This window comes from Rhizophagus irregularis, chromosome 5 (assembly GCF_026210795.1).
Source record: "Rhizophagus irregularis chromosome 5, complete sequence".
Classification (NCBI taxonomy): Eukaryota; Fungi; Glomeromycota; class Glomeromycetes; order Glomerales; family Glomeraceae; genus Rhizophagus; species Rhizophagus irregularis.
The window spans coordinates 784797-810812 of record NC_089433.1 but is presented as its reverse complement, the minus strand read 5'-3'; the positions used below and the strand labels follow the sequence as shown (position 1 = coordinate 810812).

The 26016-nt window shown below is 26.2% G+C and overlaps 4 protein-coding genes across 4 annotated transcripts; 3 read left to right on the top strand and 1 right to left on the bottom strand.

Moving 5' to 3' along the window:
* Nucleotides 1-1474: 1474 nt before the first annotated feature.
* OCT59_024726 (uncharacterized protein) lies at nucleotides 1475-2227 on the top strand (the record flags this gene model as incomplete). Its single annotated transcript, XM_066133515.1, has 2 exons — nucleotides 1475-1846; nucleotides 1925-2227. The coding sequence occupies 2 exons, from the start codon at nucleotides 1475-1477 to the stop codon at nucleotides 2225-2227; spliced, it is 675 nt and encodes a 224-aa protein (XP_065991631.1).
* Nucleotides 2228-2424: 197 nt separating this feature from the next.
* On the top strand, nucleotides 2425-3069 carry OCT59_024725 (uncharacterized protein; the record flags this gene model as incomplete). The annotated part of the gene is made up of 1 exon (XM_025315283.2): nucleotides 2425-3069. The coding sequence occupies one exon, from the start codon at nucleotides 2425-2427 to the stop codon at nucleotides 3067-3069; it is 645 nt and encodes a 214-aa protein (XP_025183207.2).
* Nucleotides 3070-14166: 11097 nt separating this feature from the next.
* On the top strand, nucleotides 14167-14595 carry OCT59_024724 (uncharacterized protein; the record flags this gene model as incomplete). Its single annotated transcript, XM_025315284.2, has 1 exon — nucleotides 14167-14595. One exon carries the CDS (start codon nucleotides 14167-14169, stop codon nucleotides 14593-14595), a length of 429 nt encoding a protein of 142 aa, XP_025183208.2.
* Nucleotides 14596-20686: 6091 nt separating this feature from the next.
* OCT59_024723 (uncharacterized protein) lies at nucleotides 20687-20887 on the bottom strand (the record flags this gene model as incomplete). Its single annotated transcript, XM_066133487.1, has 1 exon — nucleotides 20687-20887. One exon carries the CDS (start codon nucleotides 20885-20887, stop codon nucleotides 20687-20689), a length of 201 nt encoding a protein of 66 aa, XP_065991630.1.
* Nucleotides 20888-26016: the final 5129 nt, after the last annotated feature.

Sequence of the window (26016 nt, the reverse complement as noted above, 5' to 3'; positions counted from 1 at the left end):
TTGTACTATAATCTAAATTTTTGAAGATATAATAATATTTATTTTTAATTTTAATAAATATTTAAAAGTTACTGTAAATTTATTAGTAAAATATTTTTTGTGGAGTAAAATTATTATTAAAAAAAAAATTAAAAATTTATTAATTAAGAAAACATTCATTTTGAAAATTTTGAAAGTATTTTTCCTTTTTAAAATTTTATGAATTCTTTGATAAAAATTTTTTTTGGAATAAATATAAATTTTTTACGAAAAGAGAAAAAAATAGATCAAAATGGAAAACCATTTCCTTTATATTTTTTATGATTTTTTTTAATTTTTTTTTTCAACGAAAAAAAATAAATTAAAAAGGAAACCCATTTCCTTTTTCATCTTATAAATTTTTTTGATTTTTTTATGAAAAAAAATTTTTACAAAAGGAGAAAAAAAAATTAAAAAGGAAACCCATTTCCTTTTTTCATTTTTATAATTTTTTTTTGATTTTTTTTTTCATGAAAAAAAAATTTTTAACAAAAAGAGAAAAAAGTAAATCAAAAATGGTAGGGTATTTCCTTTTTTATTTTTATAAATTTTTTTGATTTTTTTTTTCAACAAAAAAAAAGTTTTTTACGAAAAGAGAAAAAATTAAAGCAAAAATGGAAAGTTATTTCCTTTTTCAATCAAAAAAAAAACGTTAGCTTCGCTATACTAACATATATATAAAATTATCTGAGACTTTTTCATCCAAATTTGGACTTATGGTTAGATCAAATGCAAAATCTAATCCATAAAAATGCACTAACTAATCCATAAAACCGCACAATTTTTCACAATTTTTCATAATTTTTCATTTTAAGATATGATTGTCAATGATCTAATGCATTCCAGGATATGATCATCATTTTGGCACAAAAAAATCTATCGAATTATTTGATATGAGGGTTAAATAACTTGCAAATATTTAATAATGGAATTAAATAAATAACTTACTTCCTATATTATTAAATAATTTTTTAAATAAAGAATTTAGCTAGTTTAATTATATGTAAATATTATCTGTATTTATTTATTTATTTTATGTGATAAATATTATCTGTATAAATATGAATAATAGAATTAAATAAGTTAAAACAATAAAAAGATATTATTGGGCGTTTTTTATAAAACTAGTAACGATTTTGTTGATCATTTGTTGATCATTTATTTTAAATTTATTATAAATTTTGTCACGAGATTTTCTATGGAAATCATTTCTCAATTTGTTATTAAAACACCTGCTGAATTGCCTCGAAATTGAAAATCATTTCCCTTTTTATAAAAAAATTTCCTTTTTGGTAAAAAACTCTCAGATTAATCTTATATAACTTTATGTAAATGACAATGACAATGTAAAAAAAAAACTCTCTCCCGTTCCTACTTTTTTGTATTATTACAAAGATATAACTTAGAAAATTTATTTTCGTTTTTTTTATAATCCTATTTCGTATACTGTAACGGTATGTCTGCCCTAACTAGGACTACTCGTAGTGCTGCCCAGAAGGGTATAGACAACCAGGAGCAGGGAGAAACTATGGAAGGAGTTGTTGGTACAACTTCTACTGCACAAGATACTTTGAATAATTTTACTTTCACTTCTAACGACGAGGAGTTTACTACAGTTAAATCTAGAGCAACCTTACGTCAAGAAAACAAGAAGAAAAAGAAACAACAACACCAGGCAGCTGCTACTGCAAGGTTACCATATAATAGAAAACAACAAGCAACTTTCAAACGACAGGAACTCGACCCTTTCATTGCTTATAATCCACAAAATACGCAGCAAAAAAAGAAAACCAAAACTGGCGAGACCCCGAAAAATGTCAATCCTATTGTAACACAATCACCCTCTGCAACACCAACTGCGAACAAAGGAAAAGCTAATGAAGATCATTCAGATGTACTATAAAAGATCAACACACAAGATCAAGATGATCAATCGACGCATGATGACTCACATTTTGATGATCTATCTGCTGATAATCAATTGCCTGAAAAAGAAATGGCTGACGCCGAATTTTCACCAATCGTCTTGTCTAAACATAACACATGGAAAGCTACTTGTATGATTCCGGAGGCGCCTAAAAGTACACAATTTTGTCATTATATTGTTAAAATTATCAAATCAAAAATCGACGTCGTTACCACTTTTGAAGAAAAAAAACCGATTAGATTGACTGATGATACCAGTCAAGAACAAAATACTGTCACGTGATTAGTATTAAAGTCAACACCGAAGTCGATTTAAATAGCTTATGTAATATGACTTTTAAAATGCCTAGTGCAACCGATAGAGAAGAAAATAATGTCGTTTACTCTTTTAAAAAAGTAGAAAATTTACAAGAAAAATGAAAACAACTTTTTCAAACTCGTAAAAGTCGTACTATCAAGGTATTTAATATATCATTATATATGGAAAATTATAATTTGAAGGCTGTTTTTAGTCGATATGGAGAATTAGAAGAAGATGGCATTACCACACGACTTAAAGGTATATACAGACAAGCTTTTATAACCTACAAAGATGAACTTAGCTTACAACCTTTTTACGCTCAATGGAGTGTATGGGCGTTTAAAGAATGTCTCTCAGTGGTACCTGTTTTGCTATCTGAAGATAAAAAATCTGAAAGGTTCCAATTTGCAGCAAAAATTAATGGTTTACCGTTCAATACTTGTGCACGTGATTTACAACCATTGGTTACTAAAACTAGCATTGCGTCTATTTTTATTCCACGCAACCCCGTGACATATAAACCTATGAAATATGCTTTTGTATATTTTAAAAATGATGAAGATTTTAGTATTGCAACCAATAATGTATATGAATATGAAGGTCAACAACTAGAATGGTCCCCATTAGATACCAAATCTTGTCATAGATGCGGATATACGGGACACGTAGCGAAGGAATGTCAAACGGAATTACGACAACGTTCAAATAAATTAAATCGTAATCAACTGCTCCAACAGTTTAAAAATCGTAATAAATCTAGATTCAATTCATACGCCGATGCTACTAAGGGAAATAGATATCCTACTAATCGACAACGACATTAAAATCAAAATAATATTATCAATCGACAACGTAATAACAATACTTACACCTTTAGTAAAGAAGAAATGCAAGCTTGGGGTGACGAAGAAGATATAAGTGACAACAACTACAACCCAATTCAAGGCGGTACTAGGAAAGGAGGCTCTATGCATGATCCAAATAACAACAAACATACATCTTCATAAAATGATTTATCAGATATTAAAAAACAACTCACTACTTTAAATGCAATGATTACTGAATTTAGAAAAGAAAATGATATAGTTAGAAAAGAAATTAATTCAATTAAAGAAACCTTTAAAAATAATAATAATCGTAAAGGTCTACAACACAAGCCTAACAAATTACCAATAGTTAATGATAATAACAAGCGTGCCAAACCTGACTCATCTTCAAGTGAAAATGATGACAATAACTTAGTGCTTAACTTAGAATCAAAAGTCGAAAAACAAGATAGTTTATTAACCAATATGTTCAATATGATTACGAAACTTACTGGACAACTTTCCGATAAAGAACAACAACACGATACTACAACAAAAGAATTTGCAAGTATTGGGGGTACTAGCAATTCAGCCAACCAGTTTGAACACAATTTTTAATTTTAATGATTGTACAACTCAATAATAACAACTTAATTAATAATTATTCTAATAATCCACCCCCACATTTGATTAATTATAAAAGAAAAAAGAATCAGAAGAAAAAAACAATTACAATTCCAAATCAAATTAATGATAACATAGACATGTTTAATAATGAGCACATTAATCAGAAATATTTTACTAAAATAGCGGTGCTCAATGTATGTACTTTAACAGAATATAAATTGAACAATATTTTTGACTATATAAGAAAAAATGGTATCGATATTATGGGAATTACGGAAACACAAAAAGCCGATAAAGAAATTAACTTTTTCAACGCAGATAAAGCTGGATATAAAATTATTTCACATAATGATAATAAAAATGCTATTGGAAAAGGAGTTATGCTTATAATACGCAATAATTTAGAAAAACATATATTCAATATAAAAAAAATTAATGGACGAATATTAATAGTTGACTTTTCTTTTAAGAATAACAAAAAACTACGTTTAATATTATTTTATAATTTAGCTAATCATCGTACTGGTGTAGATATGAACAAAAAAATTGATATGAATACACATGTAATTAAACAGATTAAAAATGCTAAGTCTCACAAAATGGAAATTATTTGTTGTGGTGATTTTAATTTACAATATCGTAGGTTTAAAAAATGACAAGATAATAAACAATCTATACCAAAAATGTTGAAAATTTTTCAAAAATTAGAAGATCTTAATTTATGGGATGTTCATAAAGAAACTTATGATATGGATAATACAAAAGAAATAATGACTTATTTTGGTCGTTTCAACTCAAGAATTGATTATATATGGATATCAGAAAATCTTTTCACGAAAACATCGAAAGCAAAAATTATTAATATAAGAGATATAATTAATACGGATCATGCTTTATTAACTTTTGATTTTATTAATGAAGATTTGATTTATCCGATTTTACAGGCAAAAAAAATGAATACGATTAATACGAATTTAATTAGACATATTTTTGATTTTGATAATACTGAAGAAAAAGATTTTTTAAATTTTCAAGATGACTTAAAAAAGGTTGCTAGTTCTTTTAATTTAAATGTTTCAATAGAAGAAAAGTGGTCATTTTTTAAAAATAATTTATTGAAAATTAAACAACAACATATTCGATCTAAAGAAATTATCATTAATATAGACCGTAACAAAACATTTAAACATACACAACTATATAAAGATTTACGATATATTGTATATTTAAGAAGAAAATTTAAAAAGAAATTGAGTTTTGAAAAACTTGCTCTAAATTGGAAACACTATAATAATTATTTAAAACATCTTGTTAAAAGACATTCGATAGATGATGTGAATTCAACGTATCTATTATTACAACATAGATTAAGTCAATTTTTGATAGGTCAATATGTTAAGGAATTAAATGAGATATACGACACTTTATTTTCAAAATTTTCATTGGAAATGTTTAATCTAAAAAATGAAAAAATTAAAGAAGCCATAGATAAATGTTGTGCAGATTTAGCTGATAATCAACGAAGAATGATTGATAATATTACTGAAAATGAAATGAAAAAAATTTTTATAGATAGAGTTTTAATTGATGACAAAGATGGAAATAGTATTTTAGTTACTGATGAAAATAAAATCAAAGACATAACTAAAGATCATTTTCAAAATGCAGCAGAATCAAAAAATCGTACAATAGAAGATTTACATGAGTGGTCTGATGAATATGAACCTATAAGATCAATTAATGATTTGATTTATAATAATTGTCTTGAACCAATAACAGATGATGAATGGGAAATTGTAATCAAAGATTTACCAATTAAGAAAGCAGTGGGGCCAACAGGAATTGCATATGATGAAATTAAGAAGGCTCCGTCAGAATTTAATCATTTATTAAGAGATATTATAAATGAAGTTTTACGTACTCAAATAATGCCTGAAGACTGGAAACTAGCAAATATATATCCGATCTCAAAGCCGAAACCTTGGGGGTATAGATTAAATAATACTAGACCAATCTTGTTATTGGAAACAGCTAGAAAAGTTATGATGAAAATAATTACAAAACGTATCTCGAAGATAATGGTAGAACATCAAATTTTACAAGGATATCAATACGCGGGCTTACCCCTAAATTCAACTTTTGAACCATTACGAATAATTAATGAGATAATTCAACATAGTAATGAACGTGATAAAGAATTATGGATTCTTGCTCTTGACATGTCAAAGGCTTATGATCGGATTAATGTTTTTATGCTTGAAAAAGTGATGAAAAGAATTAAATTTCCAATAGAATTAATTAATTTATTAACAGGTTTATCGATTGGACGGAAAAACAAAGTTTTTACACCTTATGGTTTAACAGACGCTTTTGATATGCAATGCGGGATTGATCAAGGGGAAATAATTTCACCGCTTTTGTGGATTATTTACTACGATCCTTTATTGACAAAAATTAAGAACTCAAATCTAGGATATGATATAGATGGTGTTAAAGTTAATAATATTTATGAAAATGTCGAAGAAAAGATTAATTTTAACTTTCCAGGTTTAGCGTATATGGATGATACAAATTTCATGGCTGGAAACCAGGAAAATTTAGAAAAAATTTTATCAATTGCTGACACCTTTTATAATCTTAATGATATAAAAATCAATAAGGACAAATCAGAATTATTATTAAGAAAAAAATATATCCCAGAATCGTTATTCTTGAGTTTTAGAAAATCGATAGTTAATATTAAACCTACTAGTAAAAAAGGATCAATTAGATTACTAGGAGTTTGGTTCAACGCTTTTAATCGAAGAAATCATGTGATTGATCAAATTAAAAATGAAATTAATAATTGCTGCAATTCAATGATCTTACGAAAAAAATTAACAGATAAACAAATGGCTTTTATCTTTAATGTCTTAATCATTCCAAGAATTGAGTATAGGGCACAACTAATTATTTTATCAGAACATGAATGTAACAAAATTATGGCAAAATTTCGTATTTTATTTAAACATAAGTTAAAATTTATGAAAACTACACCGAATTCAATAGTTCACTTAAAAGAGATGTTTAATGTTAAAAATATTGAGGATAATCAATTACAAGCAAAAATGACTAATTTTATCTTACAAATTAATGATAAAAATGAATTGGGAATGATCACAAAAATTCGTTTATATAATCTTCAACAATTGTTATTTTTAAACGATAATCCTATTTATTCATTACGAGATAAAGATATTATTAGATATAAGAAAATTTTCACGACGCAATTAAAAAATCATTATATATTAGAGTGTATCAAAATGTTAAAGACTCAAAATTTTAGCATTGCTATTAATGATACGGTAGATAAAATGGAAATTATTGGAGGGAATATTTTAATTAAAGATATTTTACCTGAAGAAATTTATTTCAAAAATCTACGATCAATAAAAAAACTCAATATTATGTTTGCAGATCAAATTTTGACGTTAGATAGGAAAAATTTATTAACGTTAAAAGAAATTTTGGGAAAACGATTTAAAAAATTTTTTAGTCCAAATAGATCTTTAATTGAAAAAAGTTGGAAAATTATAGAAGATTGTATTTTAGATAACAATGAAGTAATAAAGAGACGAATTTCTATTGAAGCTAAGAATAAAATAGGCACTAGTTTCGCTCATAATTTAAAAGGAACAATTCTAACTAAAATGAATTCAGACTTAGAACCTATAAATAATGGTTTTATTTTTGGAAAAAAGAAGTTACATAACGATATAATTTTAGTTTATGGTAAAAATTACAATTTGGGATCTAATGATATAGTTTTGGAACATTATATAACGGTTAATAATCCAGATGATTTATTTATGGGTTTAAAAAATGTTTAGGTTGTTTTTTGGATGAAACAAGCACTCTTGGTCCCCTCGAAAGAATACATAAGCAAAGTAATTGTTTAGTTAAATTGAGAATAGAAGATGTTTATTTTCTTGAAAATTATTTACATTCACATGCAATGATAATACATGAAACTGATTCATATATAGTACCAGATATTATTCAATCACATATTGAGTCAAATATATGGCATGAACATAATTTTATTATAGAACTAATGCTTTTTAAACAAGATGATATTAGATTAAATATTTTTGATTCCAATATGCAAAAATCAATGCAAAATTGTATAGAAAAATATGTTAAAAAAGAAAAATTTAATAAGAACTTAACGATCGAAAAATTAAACGTTATCAACTACAAATTAATCCAACAATTTGGAGAACAAATTTTCGTATATATAGATGGTTCTGTTATAAATAATGGGACAGAAAATATTGATTAAAGCTCTAAATAATCTGGGTTGGTCCGGGTTGGAGAGTAACCCGGGACCAGACTGAAAAATTAGTTTATTTCGGTCCGGTCTGGTTTATATTAAAAGGAGAATCCGGGACCAGACCGGACCGGACCAGTTATTTTGGTCCGGTCCGGTTCGGTCCTATAATAAAAAAACGTTGCGCAAATATTTTTTCTAATTAAATATACTTAGAAAAAACGTTTCGCACCGTTTTTTCTAATTAAATATACTTAGAAAAACGTTTCGCAACGTTTTTTCTTTTAATTAATTAGAAAAACATTGCGCAAACATTTTTTCTAATTAAATATACTAAGAAAAAATGTTTCGCAACATTTTTTCTTTAAATTAATTAGAAAAACGTTGCGCAAACGTTTTTTCTAATTAAATATACTAAGAAAAAATGTTTCGCAACGGTTTTTCTTTAAATTAATTAGAAAAACGTTGCGCAAACGTTTTTTCTAATTAAATATACTAAGAAAAAATGTTGCGCAACGTTTTTTCTTTAAATTAATTAGAAAACGTTGCAGAAACGTTTTTTCTAATTAAATATACTAAGAAAAACGCTTGCGCAACGTTTTTTCTTTAAATTAATTAGAAAAACATTGCGCAAACGTTTTTTCTAATTAAATATACTAAGAATAACGTTGCACAACGTTTTTTCTTTAAATTAATTAGAAAAACGTTGCGCAAACATTTTTTTATAATAATATGTTAAAAAAAACGTTACACAACATTTTTTTTATTTAATAATTAAATAATCGCAACGGTTTTAATATAAACCATTGCGAAAATATTTATCAGTCCGGTCTGGTCCCAACCCGTTTTTTCAGTCCGGGTTAGATTTATAATCCGAAACTGGACCGGACTGGACCAAATATTTTGGTCCGGGTTGAAGCATCAACCCAGACCGGACCAATCTGAATTTTCGGTCCGGGTTGTCGGATTAGGACCGATCCGATTAGAGCTTTAATATTGATGGTATAGCCGGTTTACATTTTTACGATAAAGATCATAAATTAATTGACGAATTTTACGTTAATATTGAACATTGGATTTTTCCAAGTAAAGCAGAAGTGACAAGTTTTATACTCGCGTTGATTATTGTTCATAATATTAGTAATGTCAAGATAATTACAGATAATGAATTTATTCTTAATTATTTTAATGAAATTATATGCAAAACTGAAATTTATAATACACACAAATTACTAAAAACACAGAATAACATTTATATTTGGGCTTTAATTCGACAATTTATAGACTTAAATGAAATAATTATACCAAAAATTACTAAAATCAAAGCACATGATGATGATTTATACCATAATTTTTTAGATCAAAAAATTAAAGATCGTTATTTAGATAGGAATAGGGTATATTCGGTTAATTTTAATTTTTTTCAACTCGATAAAATCGAATATATGCTTACATGGAATAATATTATTATCGAAAAACCGATTAGACGTTTCATACGATATTATAATGAAATTTTAAATTTAGAAAAATTTTTTAATCTTCGAAGAAATCGAAAATATACAATAGATAGCGTAGAATGGCAATTACGTTCAAATTCTTAAAGGAAAATGAAAATGTTTTACAAACTAATTTCCACACAACTAAACGACGTCGTTATAAAATTAAGAATTTAATTGAAGAAATTCCGACTGTAGAACAAAGAAAATTGATTAATTTTGATATATATAAGGATTGGAAATGTCCTGTCTGTGAGCGTAAAAAAGAAACTTTTGGACATGTTTGGCGTTGTTATTCAAATCGTAAAAGAATGAGAAATATTATATATTATTCAATTATATGTTTAATTGAAAAAATTAAAGAATACGATATATATACCTTCGATGAAGCTAAAATAATTGACTTATTTATAAACGAATCCTTTGGCGAAGTTAAAGTTAATAAGAATAAATTAACTTTCGTAGATATTATTAAAGGCTTATTTCCTAAATTATTAGCTGATTTTTTACGATAAGAAATTAAAATGACTAAAGTTCATATATTCGAAACTGGAGTCAAATTTTTAGATTTCGTTTTTGATTCTACACATAAGATTTGGGTCGATAGATGTGATTTACAAAAAGACAAAGAAAAAAGTTTAAGTATTACTAAAGAAGATAAAAAACATTATAGTTATGATAAAAATATAGTTAAAAAAGATATTAATCATAAAGTCTATCAAAAAGTAGAAGGGCTTTTGAATAATATATATTTTAATATAGAACCCTTGGATTTTATAGTTCGTGTTAATCAGTATACTATTCAAATAATTTTTTCTTTTATTTTATTTTATTTTTAAATATTTTCTTTTATTTTCGCCCAAATGGGTTGATTTTTTTTCTGTTATTTTTGTTTAGTTATCCTGGTTCATCAGGAATATAGTAATTTTTAGTATATTCTAGGTGTTTAGTTTTGTATTATTGTTATGTAGATTTATTTCTATTACTGTTATCAAACTAATGACACGTGCTGTAATGTTTCCTTTTATAATAAATAAATTTTTCGTTAACCAGTAAAAAAAAAAAAAAATGACAATGACAATGTCAATGACAATGTCAATGTCAATGTCAATGTCAATGTCAATGTCAATGTCAATGTCAATGTCAATAACAATGAAAAAAACTTCTAATGCCAACTTTTCGCAAAAACTCTTCCTGTGCCACTAAAAGTCCCTGTTAAATTGTTGCATCATTCAATATTTGCATAATTTCATTTTTTTGTTGATCATTAAAATTTCATAAAATATTGCAAAAAAATAAAAAAATTGTAAAAAAAACGTTTCAGCGTTTTTTCATATAATATTATTAAAAAAAATGCCAAAAACTTTTTTTTTGCATTACTATTAAGAAAAAAATGTTTTGGCATTTTTCCATATAAAATTATAAAAAAAATAACGCAAAAACGTTTTTTCTTCATTTTTTATTTTTTTAACAAAAAATGTCAAGACTGACGTTTTTAATTAAAAAAACCAATATTTTTTTGATTTTTAATCACAAAAATGTCAAAGTCTAACGTTTTTAATTAAAAAAATCATTTTTTTTTTGATTTTTTAATAACAAAAACGTCAAGTCTGACGTTTTTAATTAAAAAAAACCAATATTTTTTTGATTTTTATTTTTTAATTACAAAAACGTCAAGCCTGATATTTTTTAACTAAAAAAGTCATTTTTTTGATTTTTTAATTACAAAAACGTCAAGCCTGACATTTTTTAACTAAAAAAGTCATTTTTTTTTTGATTTTTTAATTACAAAAACGTCAAGTCTGACGTTTTTTAACTGAAAAAGTCATTTTTTTTGATTTTTTAATTACAAAAACGTCAAGCCTGACATTTTTTAACTAAAAAAGTCATTTTTTTGATTTTTTTAATTACAAAAACGTCAAGCCTGACATTTTTTAACTAAAAAAGTCATTTTTTTGATTTTTTAATTACAAAAACGTCAAGCCTGACATTTTTTAACTAAAAAAGTCATTTTTTTGATTTTTTAATTACAAAAACGTCAAGCCTGACGTTTTTTAACTAAAAAAGTCATTTTTTTGATTTTTTAATTACAAAAACGTCAAGCCTGACGTTTTTCAACTAAAAAAGTCATTTTTTTGATTTTTTAATTACAAAAACGTCAAGTCTGACATTTTTTTTTATTTTTAATCACAAAAATGTCATGTCTGACGTTTTTAACTAAAAAAAACATTTTTTTGATTTTTTAATTACAAAAACGTCGAGTCTGACATTTTTAATTAATAAAATCATTTTTTTTTTGATTTTTTAATTACAAAAACGCCAAGTCTTACATTTTTAACCAAAAAAATCAATTTTTTTGATTTTTAATCAAATCTAACGTAAAAAATGATTTTTTAATCATAAAAACGTCAAGTCTGACATTTTTAATAAAAAAATCAATTTTTTTTATATTTAATTATAAAAACGTTTGATGACCCGACCCAAAATTTTCGAGTCAATCTGACAGTATAATGATTATAACTCACTAATAATTACCAAGTTACTCTAGTTTATATTTAAAAAGATTAATTGAACATAATACAAGATTTTCCACATCTCAATAATCTCATAATTAATAGCATGGATTTTTTGGATTACAGTAATTAGAAAATTTAGTATGTTTAAAGTTTGTTAAAAATAATTTACACTCTTGGTCATTCAAATACATAAAATTGATTAAAAATGTTTAAAATTTATAGAAATCATAATTATGAACGAGCACCAACATTATTTAGGACTTACCTTATAACTATATATTTCCAAATATGAAACGTCATTAATGGTAATAAACTAAATTTTTTGATATTATTAGATAATTTTAAAATGACGTCATTACCAAGACAGTTTATACGTCGGTCGAGTTACCAAATTGACCAATAGATAACCGATTTATAATTTATTTTTATTAAACCAACTACATACAAAACCCATAAATAATAGCTAATATAAAAGAAATAATTTAATAATATAATTTTAATTAAACTAAATTCTCATAAAAAAAAAATCATTTGGTATTATTATCTTCTTGATTAATTTCATCAAGATCTACAAAATAAAATTAATAAATAAAGACCTAAAGAATAAATATCTTACCTAATTCTAATTAACAGTCAAAACATTCTGAATCTATAAATTATTTAATATGATATTAAAACAATATAAAGATCTATTAATTATATTGATTGCCAATAGAAATAATTATTTACGTATTGTTGTTTTAGTAACGTTTATTAAAAAATAAAGTTATTAATAATGTAAACATTTTTTTTTTGGTTACCAAAGTAAAGTTAAATTAAATTACCTGAATTTAATGGTTCTGGAAGATTTTTGAAATTTAAAAGTCTACTAATATAGATTGCTTGTGGATGTATTTGAATTGTATATATGTAGATTACAATTTATGTGGTAAGTTCAAAGATAACGTTAACCATATAATAAAATGAAACATAAAAAAAAAATTTTAAAATTACGGAGTTCAGATAAAATTTATTCAAAAAATAGGCTCTTGTGCATGTGTAATATTCAAAAATTTGATACAAAAATTCTATATATAATAACCTAATGACAAAAATAAAATACCTGGTTACGCTATTGATCGGTAAAAGGAAATTTTCAATAGACAATCGATTGAATGAAACGAAATAAAAATAATTTCAGCCAATATTAACTAGCTGTAACTTATTGTTTAAATCAGTATAACTATTATATATTTAGTAAATTAAAAAAAATGAATAATAATAAAAAAATAATTCGAGTTTAAAAAACTGAACCAATTAAATTATCTTTTTTTAAAAAAAAATTGTGAAGAATAATATATCTGTAGAAAGCAAATGCTCGCTGAATATTTTGCATGGAATGGTGATTAATTAAGTCTTCCATCATTTCATATGCACATTGTGACAACTGCTTACGAATACAAGTTGAGCTAGTACACAAAGTACTGATGCTGTCAAAATGGTAGAGGTGGTTGAAGAAGTAATAAATAAGCTGCATGAAAGTGAAAAATTAACTTCGCTAAAAGATATCATGCAAGTTTATTGTCAGCTCAAGTGAGCTTACTTCATTGAAAATTTATCGTGAAACACGAAAAAAATTTGTTCGAACAAAAGCAGATAAGTAGGACTGGCTTATAATATGTGGAATGGTAAAAATAATGATAAACTTATACCAGCCAAACCCCAAATGGAAATACGTTGTTGGAGTTGTTGAAGGTGTAACCACAATAGTAATGGAAAGGAATTGGAAAATGTAGTTTCGCCATTCTCATCCATCACATCGAAATATAACTTTTTATTCACTTGAAAGTCGTCCGACTGTTGTGTAGATGAATTATTTGTTGACGCAAAATGCACTTTTTTTTGAACTTATATTTTTCGTTCTTGCCAAATAATTCTTGTTGACTTTCCATTTAAACTGATTTGCAATTATGATTTACAGTACTATGCTAAAATTTACCCTTCGTACTACATAAACTTTCTATTGAACGTCATACAGAAGATCATTATTCATTGCGTCACTTTGTTGAATAGTAAATCAAGTTAAACAAAAAAGGTATAACTATACTTTAAAAGTTAATTCATTGACGCTATCGTTACATGATGGTGTTGGTTCATTATTTGTATCGGTGATAAAGTTTATGTTGGAATGAATGGTTGTTTAATCGCTTTAAACTTGATTAAAGGAACGGAAATTTGGAGAAACTCGCTGTCAGGGATGGGATATAATGAAATATCATTACTTGTTGTTAACATAAACTCTGAAGGAGAAGGAACATCTCATGAAGCTCAATCTTCTATCTTTATAGTTGCCTCTCACGGAAAAGTATATGGAATAAATTCAGAATCAGGAGATATAATTTGGAAAAATAAATTGAAAAATGGAGGTTATGAATTGCCTTCTTTAATGATAGATTCGACTGATAAAGTTCTTGTTGGATGTGGAAAGTTGGTTTATAAAATTAATATTTATGATGGAAAAACTATCTGGCAAAAGAAAGTTTCTACTTGTTTACTTAGTTGTTCTCATGTTACTATGGCCACTCATCAAAGTAGTTTACAAAATGCATTTACATAAACTGGATTTTGTAATAATCCTATCGCTCAACATTCTAGAAAGGAAAAAGAAAATAATAAATACGAAATTGCTTACAGTACAAATATTATATAATGTATTGTTAATTAGTGGGGATTATTTTATAAACATAAATTGTGTTAGTAGAAAATATTTGATGTATATTAAATGAGAATTTCAAATTTTATATTATATGTAAAATATTAAATTATAAATAATGATTTAAAGTTCCCTTTAGACTTTAGTATTATTTTTTATTAAAAAAAAATAAAGGATAATTTTTTTTTTAAAAAAAATTCAATATTTTATATTTTGCGAATAATACGCTGATGCAATTATTACCATATCAGATATTTGAGAGATTGACTTTTCGCCAGTATCTGAACGGGATCTTGTAAATTTTTTAAATTATATTACTATTAAGTATTCTTACATCATTATGTTGATTTGTTATACAATCTCATATGAAAAAGTTATGCTGTAAAGGAAAATCTGAAAATGTTTAATCAGATTATTAAATTTTTTTTTTTACAAAATTCTTTCCTACCTGCCTGATTGCTGCTTTTTTTAAAACATTAATAAAGTTGAATTATCATTAATTGTTTACAACATTAAGTTTTGTGCGGTAATAAAGGAAACAAATTCAAACTTAATAAAATAATTTAACTAGGAAACGTAAGTCCGGAGCGAAAAACTAAAATTGTGATTTCGTTGGGTGGCGATCACATGGCGGACAGAGAAATTCACGTGATCGATTTTTTTTCATAGTGCGACTAGTGCATAGACATATATTGTCCTTCGCTTCGCTCCAGACAATTATTGTGCTTAAAAAAATTATGTTGACGTTAATACGATATTATTTTATTTGGAAAGAAAATGACAAACATCTAGGACTAGAAGATCGAGGAAACCGTTAATACGAATTTTATCAGCAAATAAAAATTTATTCGCTTTTGACCCAAGCGTACACCGTACATGCATAGTTTTGACTTAATTTGTTGACAGTACTTCCAATGACTTTGGTTAGTTTCTTTGAGGTTTGGGCTAGACGTAAAGAAAATATTATTGCTTCCAATTATAGAAATTTATGGAAACACGATCAACGTAAAACAATATAAATAAGGTGTCGGCTGCAACTCAAATTTTTGCCATTTTTTTTTTCCTTTTTCTCATTTACAACAAAAAAAATGATTTCAAAATTTTGGGCAGAATTATCCAACGATTATGAAAAACTTTTTGAAACAGAAATAGGATATGACGTTATTATTTATGCAGGAGATGATCAAAATGTAAAAGAAATTCATGCTCATTCAAATATTTTATGTGCTAGGTCTCAATATTTTCGTACTGCATTTTCTAATGAATGGGCTGAGAAAAGAGACGGAAAATTTATTTTTAGAAAATCAAACATTTCACCACAATTATTTAATATCATTCTTAGGTAAGATATTATTGTTTTATAAATTTTATCATATAAATTTGTAAAAAATATTTAACTATTAATCATATTGTTAGGTTCATTTATTGTGGAAATATTGAATTGAAGAATTTACAAGGCTCTGAAGTATTAAAATTATTGATAGCTGTGGATGAACTAAATATCAATTCGTTAATTTCTCATATTCAAGAATTTTTGATTGAACATCAAACCGAATTTTTACAACAAAATCCGACCAGAATTCTTGAAATTATTTATCAACATGAAACATTTACGGATTTATGGAATTTTTGCCTTGAAAAAATTTGTGAAGAACCTAAAATTTTATTCAGTTCCAAAAATTTTATTAATTTAAAAGCTCCTTTATTGGAATTATTATTAAAAAGGGATGACTTAATTATGGATGAAATTGAAATTTGGGAGTATTTATTAAAATGGTGTTTTGCCCAACAAAATATGCAGAATGATTCAACAAAATGGAATAAAGATGATATTATAAGAATTGAAAGAGAATTATACAGATTTATTCCTTTAATTCGATTCTATGATATTGAACCTACTGATTTCTTTTACAAAGTTTATTGTTACAAAGACATCTTACCACAAGATTTAATTCATGATCTTTTGGAATATCATATAGTTCCTGACATAAAATCAAAAGTTAATTTACCACCTTCAAGAAAGCCAAATTTAAAATATCCACTCAATTCAACTTTAATTAAATCGAATCATCTTCCTCTTTTTGCTTCATGGATTGATAAAAAAGATACTTCACATTATAATAGAAAAAATAATCCCTATGATTTTAAGTTATTATATCGCTCAAGTCAAGATGGAATTGATACTAATTCTTTTCATAAAAATTGTGACGATAAAGGAGCTACTATTTGGATAGCAAAAATTAAAAATTCAACACAATTAATAGGAGGGTATAATCCACTTAATTGGGATAGTAGACATCCTCATTGGGTGGCTACAGCAGATAGCTTTATTTTTAATTTTATCAATGGAGGAAATATTTCTACTTCAAAAGTAAGTTATGTTAAGAAACAAGATCGTGCTGTTTTATGTAATAATAATTTCGGGCCAACTATGGGTAATATATACTGTAATAACAATAATTGGTCTAATGAAAATCGTGGTTATGGAGAAGTCTATCCAAGCATAGAAATTCCAAAAAATTTTGAAGTAGAAGATTATGAAGTATTTCAAGTAATTAAAAAGTAAATTTAAGATGAAATTGAAATTGTTTTTTTCATTATATGTCTTCTGAAAAAAATATTTCACTACCAATAATACCAGTTTTCTGCGAACCTAATAAGTAAAACAACTTTATTAAATTTAAATTCAAGATGCACAAACATATTAATAAAGTAAATAAATTTTATCTTAAAATATTATATTTTTTCAAATAACAAAATAGTTAGCATAATGATATTATTAAAGGATAGGCAGGGTATAAGCTTATGCCAATTGTACCATGTAGGTTTGATGTAAATTTCATCGTTTTTTAATATAAAAAAATGCGTCTCTTTTAATAAAAAAAAATACATCATTTCAGTATAAGAAATATGCTGTTTAATTGAAAGAAACATCAAAATCAGTTATTAGTAGGAAAAGGGTGCTATGGAGACAGAATATTTCACGATCGGAAAATGAAATTGTTCGTTTAGCGGAAAAAGTAAAGTGATTATGGAATTCACAATGCTCAACGATAATTTCAGAAATCGAATAAATGACGAAAATAGAGAAGTAAATGAAAAGAATGTGAATGAGAAACGTCTCGAAAACAGGCCACCAGGGGGTGAAGCAGACAAACAATTTAAAGAAAAGTTAATTAACTTATGTTGAGGTCACGTGATTTAACGTACAACGAAAAGAAGGAGTCATATTGTTATTTTAGTTGTTTCTATAATGATTTTGTTGGATTAAGAAAGTACATTGGAAATTTTAGGGATACGTTCGTGATATCAAAATCCAAGTTTTCACTCGGAAATTTATATTGTATTTGTTTAGAATATGTGAATAAATTATGTATTTTTAATTATGTACTAAATTTGTTTAATCACTCCTAAATTTGTACTAGTTGCTTAGTTTTATACTATTTTAAAAAATAAAGTAAGCTGAACGGTAATATATCGATATTAGTAATTTTTAGAGACATCATGACTAAAAATAGATAATCAATTAAATTGCGTAATAATTTTTTGGTAGTTTAAATTTATTTATCAACAAATATACAAAGTTCATTTCACTTCGTATTACAGAAATTTTAACACAGTATTTCATGGACTGAACAATGCTTTTCAAATCTTAAAAACTTATATTGTCATAAAATCATCAAAATATCTTTGAAGGTTTAGCTACAATAAGCAAATCAATTAAAGAATAATAATGATATTTCCGGAGTTATTAAATTTATAGAAGCTCAAAAAAACTTAAACGAAATCCATATATCATGTGATAATATTGAGGCACTGGTAACTATTGAGGAATTACTTATTAAAAAAGCAGATACCGTCCAACATTTAAATTTTATGTTGGGAACCTGTTCCAAAATTTCTTTCACATTTTGTAAATTTAAAAATTCTAGAAATGAATCCACCTTCCCTGTTTCAGAGATCTGCAAAACATGCAAACACAAATTTGCGTCATTTGGAGAAAACATCCGTCTTTACCTGCTGCTTTAAAAATCTTAAAGCTAATTTATCCTCACATATAATCTTGATAAGATTAATTGAAAGCGCAAATGTACAACTTATTACAATTAGTATTAGAAAAGATATTTTAAAATAATATTGATGATATTAGTAGACTTACACAAACATTATATCAAAATTGTCCAAATCTTAGGTATATTAAGCTGCCAATTAGAGATAATGTTCTTACTGAATTGAAAGATTGTTAGCTAATTCTCAACATTTAGATGGATTAGCTATTGTTAATGAAGATAATGAAAGAGGCTTTAATTATAAGGATGTATATGAAATATTAACTAGATCATCACCATTAAATTTGTCTAAATTTGAATTTGTTTTTGAAGAAAGATTGATGCCAAATTTAAAATTTTTAGAATCATTTCTTAATAATTGGAAAGATAGACAACCTATATTATTACAAATCTCTCTGAATTGTATAAATAAAAATCAATCGGATATGAAACGATTGAAATTATTAATTTTAAAATATAAAAGGGAAGGAATAATTAAAAAAATTGATTTTAAATTTGCGTGATAAATTTGAAGAATTTGAATGGGTTCAAGATGTATCAAAATTTCATTTTTTGCCATAGTATACTTGAAGATCCAAGGATTTATTCTTTTTATATGTAATTATTACCGAATATAAATAAATAAATATTGAACCCTTTAATATGATTTGGTAGTAATAATTGTTATTATTGTTATGAATTTATGATTATCTTAAAAAATTTTTATAATTGCTTACGTATTTACGAATATTGTAATTTTATATTATTGATCGATTTAAAAATTTTTATTGAATAACAATTTTCTAAATATACTATATATGCGATTGAGATTAGGTTTGTTCATCTCCGTATAATTTCTCTATTACTTAATAAATTTCCTAACCTTCCTTGAATTAAAGAATTAGATATAAAGTAAATTGTTTAATTGCACGCAATATACTATAAGTTAATCAAACCAATAATTGTATTATCGTCCTTATCAATCGGTTGAAATCACATCTTACAATTATTATTGATTACTTTCATTTAATTTTGGGTATTACTAATATCACCAGTGGTGACGGTCACCAGCAGCAGTGGTGAATTTATGATGTAATGCTGGCCAGTATTTTATTAGATTTTTAATTCCGGCCAAAAGTACATCATAATCTGGTGTGGTGACGTAAACGTTTTTTATTTTTTATAATGAAAAAAAATGTTTCCACAAATTTCGCTAAAGAATTATAAATTTATCTAAAAGTTTTTTATTCAAGCGCATTGATATAAAAAAATTGTTTTACAATCAACATTGTAACCTGGTTACGTATTATAACTGTTATCTAACTACATTTTACTTTCCATAAAAGTCAACATGTATTGAATCCGTCAAGACAATCAAAGAATTCGAAGAATTTACCGTAGTTAAATTTATTAAAAAATTCTTAAATAATAAATGAACTTCCGCCCTGCCTATACAGTGTAATTTTAAAATATTTAATGTTCTTATAAATTTTATTCACTTAGTTTTTTACAAAAAACCGTGAAATGCGTGACAGTAAAATGATAAGATCATATTAGTAACTTCTTTTATTTATGTCATTTATAAATGCATATCGATATAACGACTATAACGTATACATAAATAAAATCATCATAATCATACTTATTATCATGAATTATTACTATATCACAAGGAAATTTTATTTGAATTATGAATAAAAAAAATAATAATAAAATTAGTTTAAGGATTTTCTAAGTACGAAATACATTGATTTTGTTATCATTTGTCATTTTGTGAAATGAGAATCTTAATTTATTTTCGTTATCAGAAGCGATTAGCTAAGATTTTACAGTTAAACATTATGTTTATAAGGTATTTATCAAAATTAATAATTGTAGAAGTTGCTAATACAGGAAATTTGACTATATTTGAGAAAATAACTAAATAACCTATATAAAAATCTTATTCAATAACCTGGAAAAAAAGATTCAAGATATTGACGCTCAGAAAATCCACAAATTTTCGTTCTTTTATGATAGTTCTGTACGCTGAAATTCATCCCATTTAGCTTAGTGTATGCATTAATACCTGGTGGTCTCATAGCATAATTATAGGGATCTGGCTTACCAACAATTATCTCATCAACAGACATTTCACCGACAATCATTTCACCAACCCTATAAAAAATGTTTGTCTGATAAATATTCGGAATGGGATCGATTTTCTGAACACTCGCATGTTATTATACAATATTTGTTACAATTTAATACAAGATGCAGAAATTGAGAATTTTTGACCACATAAAAAACGTACAATATCATGATAATTGTCCAATAAATGTCAAGTAAATGTTCAGAACGGGGTCAATTTTCCGAACAAAAAACTGAACAGTGTTTGGACAACTTTTTTTATAGGGCGACAGTTTCATTTTACCAAGTTATTTCACCGACAGTTTCGAAATCCTAATCCACTTTAGGGATTGGAACCGGTTAAGGTTAACCGGTTAATTAACCGGTTAAGGCGGTTAACCGGTTAAGACCTCTCAAAAAACGGTTAACTGGTTAATTTAACCGGTTAAATTAACCGACTAATTAACTGGCTAACTTAACCGGTTAAAATACAGATCATCCTAAATTAGTAATTCCTAGCCAACTTCTAACTTTAACTTTACTAGCATTAACTTTAATTTTGCCCACCCTAATAGATTCGATGATAAACCTGCAATCTTATATTTTAATATAATATATTGCATATGATATTTATAATTTAACATTATTTATGTTAAAATATTCTAAAGTTATAACCTTGATTTATGCAGAAATCGGCATGATATGATCGGGTATAGTATTTTAAATAAGAAAAAAAATTTGAATACTACAGTGGCCATCAGAATTGGAATGGAATTTCGGATAGAACTAAAAATATAATTAAAAAACTTTTCAACTTAGTGCTGATACCGGTGACCACTGCATGACTGGGTAATAAGTAATTACAATATACTGTATGTAATTTTTTACTAATGTATACATTTTAATATAAATATTTACCAGAAATTACTCTTAAATAATACTATTTAGTTAAAAACACAAAAATTTATCTTTAAACACGCGTTAAAATACAAAAAATAGGCCTCTAAACACACGTTAAAATATAAAATTTATATATTAACCGGTTATTAACCGGTTAGCCTCATTACAAATTAACCTGGTTAATTAACCGATTAATTAACCGACTATTAACCGGTTAGACGCTCTAATTAACCGGTTATTAACCGGTTAAGCTTTTTTTTGATGGTTCCAATCCCTAATCCACTTATCTTAACCTTATCCTAACCCTAACACTAACACTAATACTAACCCTAATTCCTTACCTGAACCCTATTCCTAACCCTAACCTACCCTAATTTCCTTACCTCTAATCCCAAATTCCCTTGTCGGTGAGATTATTGTCAGCAAAACATTTGTCTGCGAAATGACCCTGTCAGTGAAACATCTGTTGGTAAAGTGATTGTTAACCCTAATTATAGCATCTCCAGAAAAAGACCCAAAATATTCTTCCAGTTGTCTTTACTAACGATTGCAGACATTAACTTCAGTTTAAGTTTCTTGGAGGATGCTTGATGTGTAAAAAATAAAAATACATTGATGTATCCCCATTTGTAGTTTATCAGTCTCTACCATCAGGCAAAATTTATCACCATATTTAGTACAAGGTGCATTGATTATAATCTGTTTTGCTACTGTAATATCAACTTTTTCAATCTGACACTGAATTATTGTAACTTGATATAATCTTAAGACTTGGTGCTGATTATATCACATTAATAATTGAGAGTTAAAGCTTTTTTAAGTACAAACTGATGACAGTCTGTGTAGAGACTTTCGATTTATTCTATTATATCTTAAAAATACAAATATTGTCCTTAAACCATATACTTCCCCGTAGTAAACTTAACATACTAGTGACATACCAAACTTTAACTATGTTGTTTAACTTTATTACCAATATTGGTTTAAACCCTGAACAAAGGATGGCTTCTTGAAATATGACTCAGGTCAGTTATACTGAAAAATACAAATAAGGTGTATATTATATAACTCAATATATAATATTGGGAACTTTTTGAAGAATTTCATATTTATTTTTCTTGTTAGCTCCGTATTCTGTCACAATTGGCTGAAGTAGTAAAATCTTATAAACATTTGGAAAGAACTTGATCTTATACAGCCTATGTTATATACTTTGTACTTCTATGTTATTAAGGATGTTAAGAAACACCTTAAAAGAATGATAAAGGATCAGAGAATACAAATGCATATTATTATGCATCCGTGATTTCTTATCACAATGGCATAATTCAATAATTCATGTTACAATTTTATGAGTCAATCTTTTGCAAACAAAAGAGTCCGGGTTGAAATAAATCTAGAATCAATCTACTATACTACTCAAAATTTATTACACTATTAGTCATGAAAACTTTTTCTCTTTAAAGCATTTCCTTATCTAATAATTGTTTTTGACTTTATAATAAATTAAATCTAGAAATTTATCACTGATATTTTAGCAACATAAATGGCAAGGACAGAGATTTTGAAATGAAGTAACCTGGATATCAATGCTTTTAATATTCATAGAGAATTATCAACTGAACAATTTATTCATTTTGAAAGTGGTAGTGCTTCAATAAAGCAAAGTAATTTCAAATTATTATTTTATTATTTTTAATTATGAAATCTTGCAAGTATATTATTAGTAATAAAAATTAAAGAACTGAAACTCCTTATGACATCCAATAATTATAGCTCACTGACCATATTTAACGGACAAAAATACAGAATACTGCCAAACAAGTTACGAAGTATAAAAGGATTGTAAACCCTATTTATAATTGTTTCCCCATTAAGTCAAAAGATGATATTGAACATCTTTTTATGTTGTTAATCATTGTGATGCTAATATGGCCCTTTTAACTTTAGAAGACACATCATTTTAGATGTACTGTAATAATCAAAAAGAAATATCTACAATGTGTTGTTTCTCCAAAGCTGTAAATATTTATAGTTTTGGAATGGTTATGTATGAAGTAATTTATTATCTCCATATCATGATTTTTAAGCCATGAAGAAAATTTAGCTATAAAAATTTGTCAAGGACTTAGACCAAGGTTCAACATTAAGTACCCGAATTAATTATAAAAGATGCCTAGATGTAAATCCATCAAAACGAGGAATCTTTCTCACAACACTTTTTTCAAAAGAAATGATTGGTAAGGCGAAGGTATATATGTGATAATGTGAATCATCCAGTGTATGATAAGAAATTTAACCACCATCTCTAATGAATATAAATGGTTTTTTTTTGCAATTCTGTATGTAGATCAATGGAAAAATTATAGCCGGAGTTTAATGATGGGCTGCAAAAATGTGACGCTAATCGTCCTGAATTGGATAATCAATAGGTACAATCCTGTTGATTGACTCAATCTAATCCAAATTAATTTTTAATTTTATAATAAATATGGATTAGATTGAGGCGTCGGATCAATCCAACCCAAAATGTATTATTACCGTATATGTTTTAGTTTAAGAACGTGCTAGATATTATACATGAAACAATTTCCGTTCCCTAAGACGGTTTTAGAAAAGATAATCAAGGATTAAAAATTTAGCTAACGAAATTAATATCTCAAAAGAATAAAAATTTAAATATTTATTGTGAAGAAAAATATCATGACGGTCAATAGTTTGTTAATCTACAATATTAAAGAACCTTGTTAAATACAATATTTCCTTGATAGGAGTCATTTGATATTCTATGTATTGGAAGAATTATGAAGAAAATTAGATATATGTAAATACAGTATATTATGCAAAATTAAATGATAAAGAATAATTGAATAAACTTATTGTTTGAGTTGACGTTAACGATTAATTCACAGTATCCCTTATTTTGTCAATCATTAGCCTCGCTATCTGACGCAACTTTTGAAGATTTGAATCTTGTATATTAAGCTTTTCATTTCCTTATCAAAGGATTTTTTGACGTTTATCTATAAATTAATGAAATACGAGGCAATATATAAAAAATTATATAATGATGACGTTAAATTTCATCAGTCTTTTCAGAATAACATCATTTCACAAGATATGAATGGTTTAATTTGAACCATAGCTTTTTATTCTTTAAGTCTTACGATTAAATAGATTAGAGCAGTAGAAAGAGATTCTTTCTTTTGATATGTGCAATATGAACTATAATTTAACTTATTATTTTTGCAGAACGCAAGGTTTTTTCTATTAAGTACCAACAGACATAACCAATAATATATCACTTACTTTGTTTGAGCATGATTTTTCAACAAAGAAAATATATTTTCAGTTATTCTTATCTGGAAAATTTTGTTCTTTGATACTGCCTCAGAAAATAATTTGGTAGTTGATTTGTTAAGGATGGTATACCCTATAAAAAAAGAAAATTCGGAATTTGTCCTGAAAAGTATGGAAAATGTCCGGAAATTTTCCGTGCGTCCGGAAAACATTCGGAAACGGTCACGTTTTGGAACATTTTCCGGACGCACAAATTCCAGACATTTTCTTGACACTCCAGAATTTGTCCAGAATTTGTCCAGAATCGAGCGTCCGGAAAATGTTCCAAAACATGACCGTTTCCGAATGTTTTCCGGACGCATGGAAAATTTCCGGACATTTTCCATACTTTTCAGGACAAATTCCGAATTTTCTTTTTTTATAGGGATATTTCAAAATAAATAATGTACCTAATTGATTTTATACGTTATCATAGGTTATTTATAGATATAATATAACTACAAGTTCTCAAAATTAATTCATAATCAACGAATTAGTGAAATCTAAAATTCTTTTATAATCAAAATCTTAATTGTTCTGTTAAAAATTGATATTTATACGATTTATAAGCCTATTAAGCCTACTATAAACGCGAAAAAAACGCGTAATATATATATTACTTTATACTATTTTTAAAATGTCGTGTTACTTAAGATAGAATTTTACTGTGTTTACTGTGTTACTACGTAATTTATCATCTTGTGAAACTGCAGAGTTAATCATTTGTCCTTGTTATTATTTAGGTAGGTACTTGCTATTATGATCAACGTACACAAATCATAAACATCCTTAATTTGAACTAGTGCACCGTATGATAAAGATTACCTGTGAAAAAATCTCTGATAGGAAAGGTCATATGTAGTTCTTATGATCACAAATAGTGCCAATCAAATACAAATACAATAATTACAAGTGGCAATATTCTCAC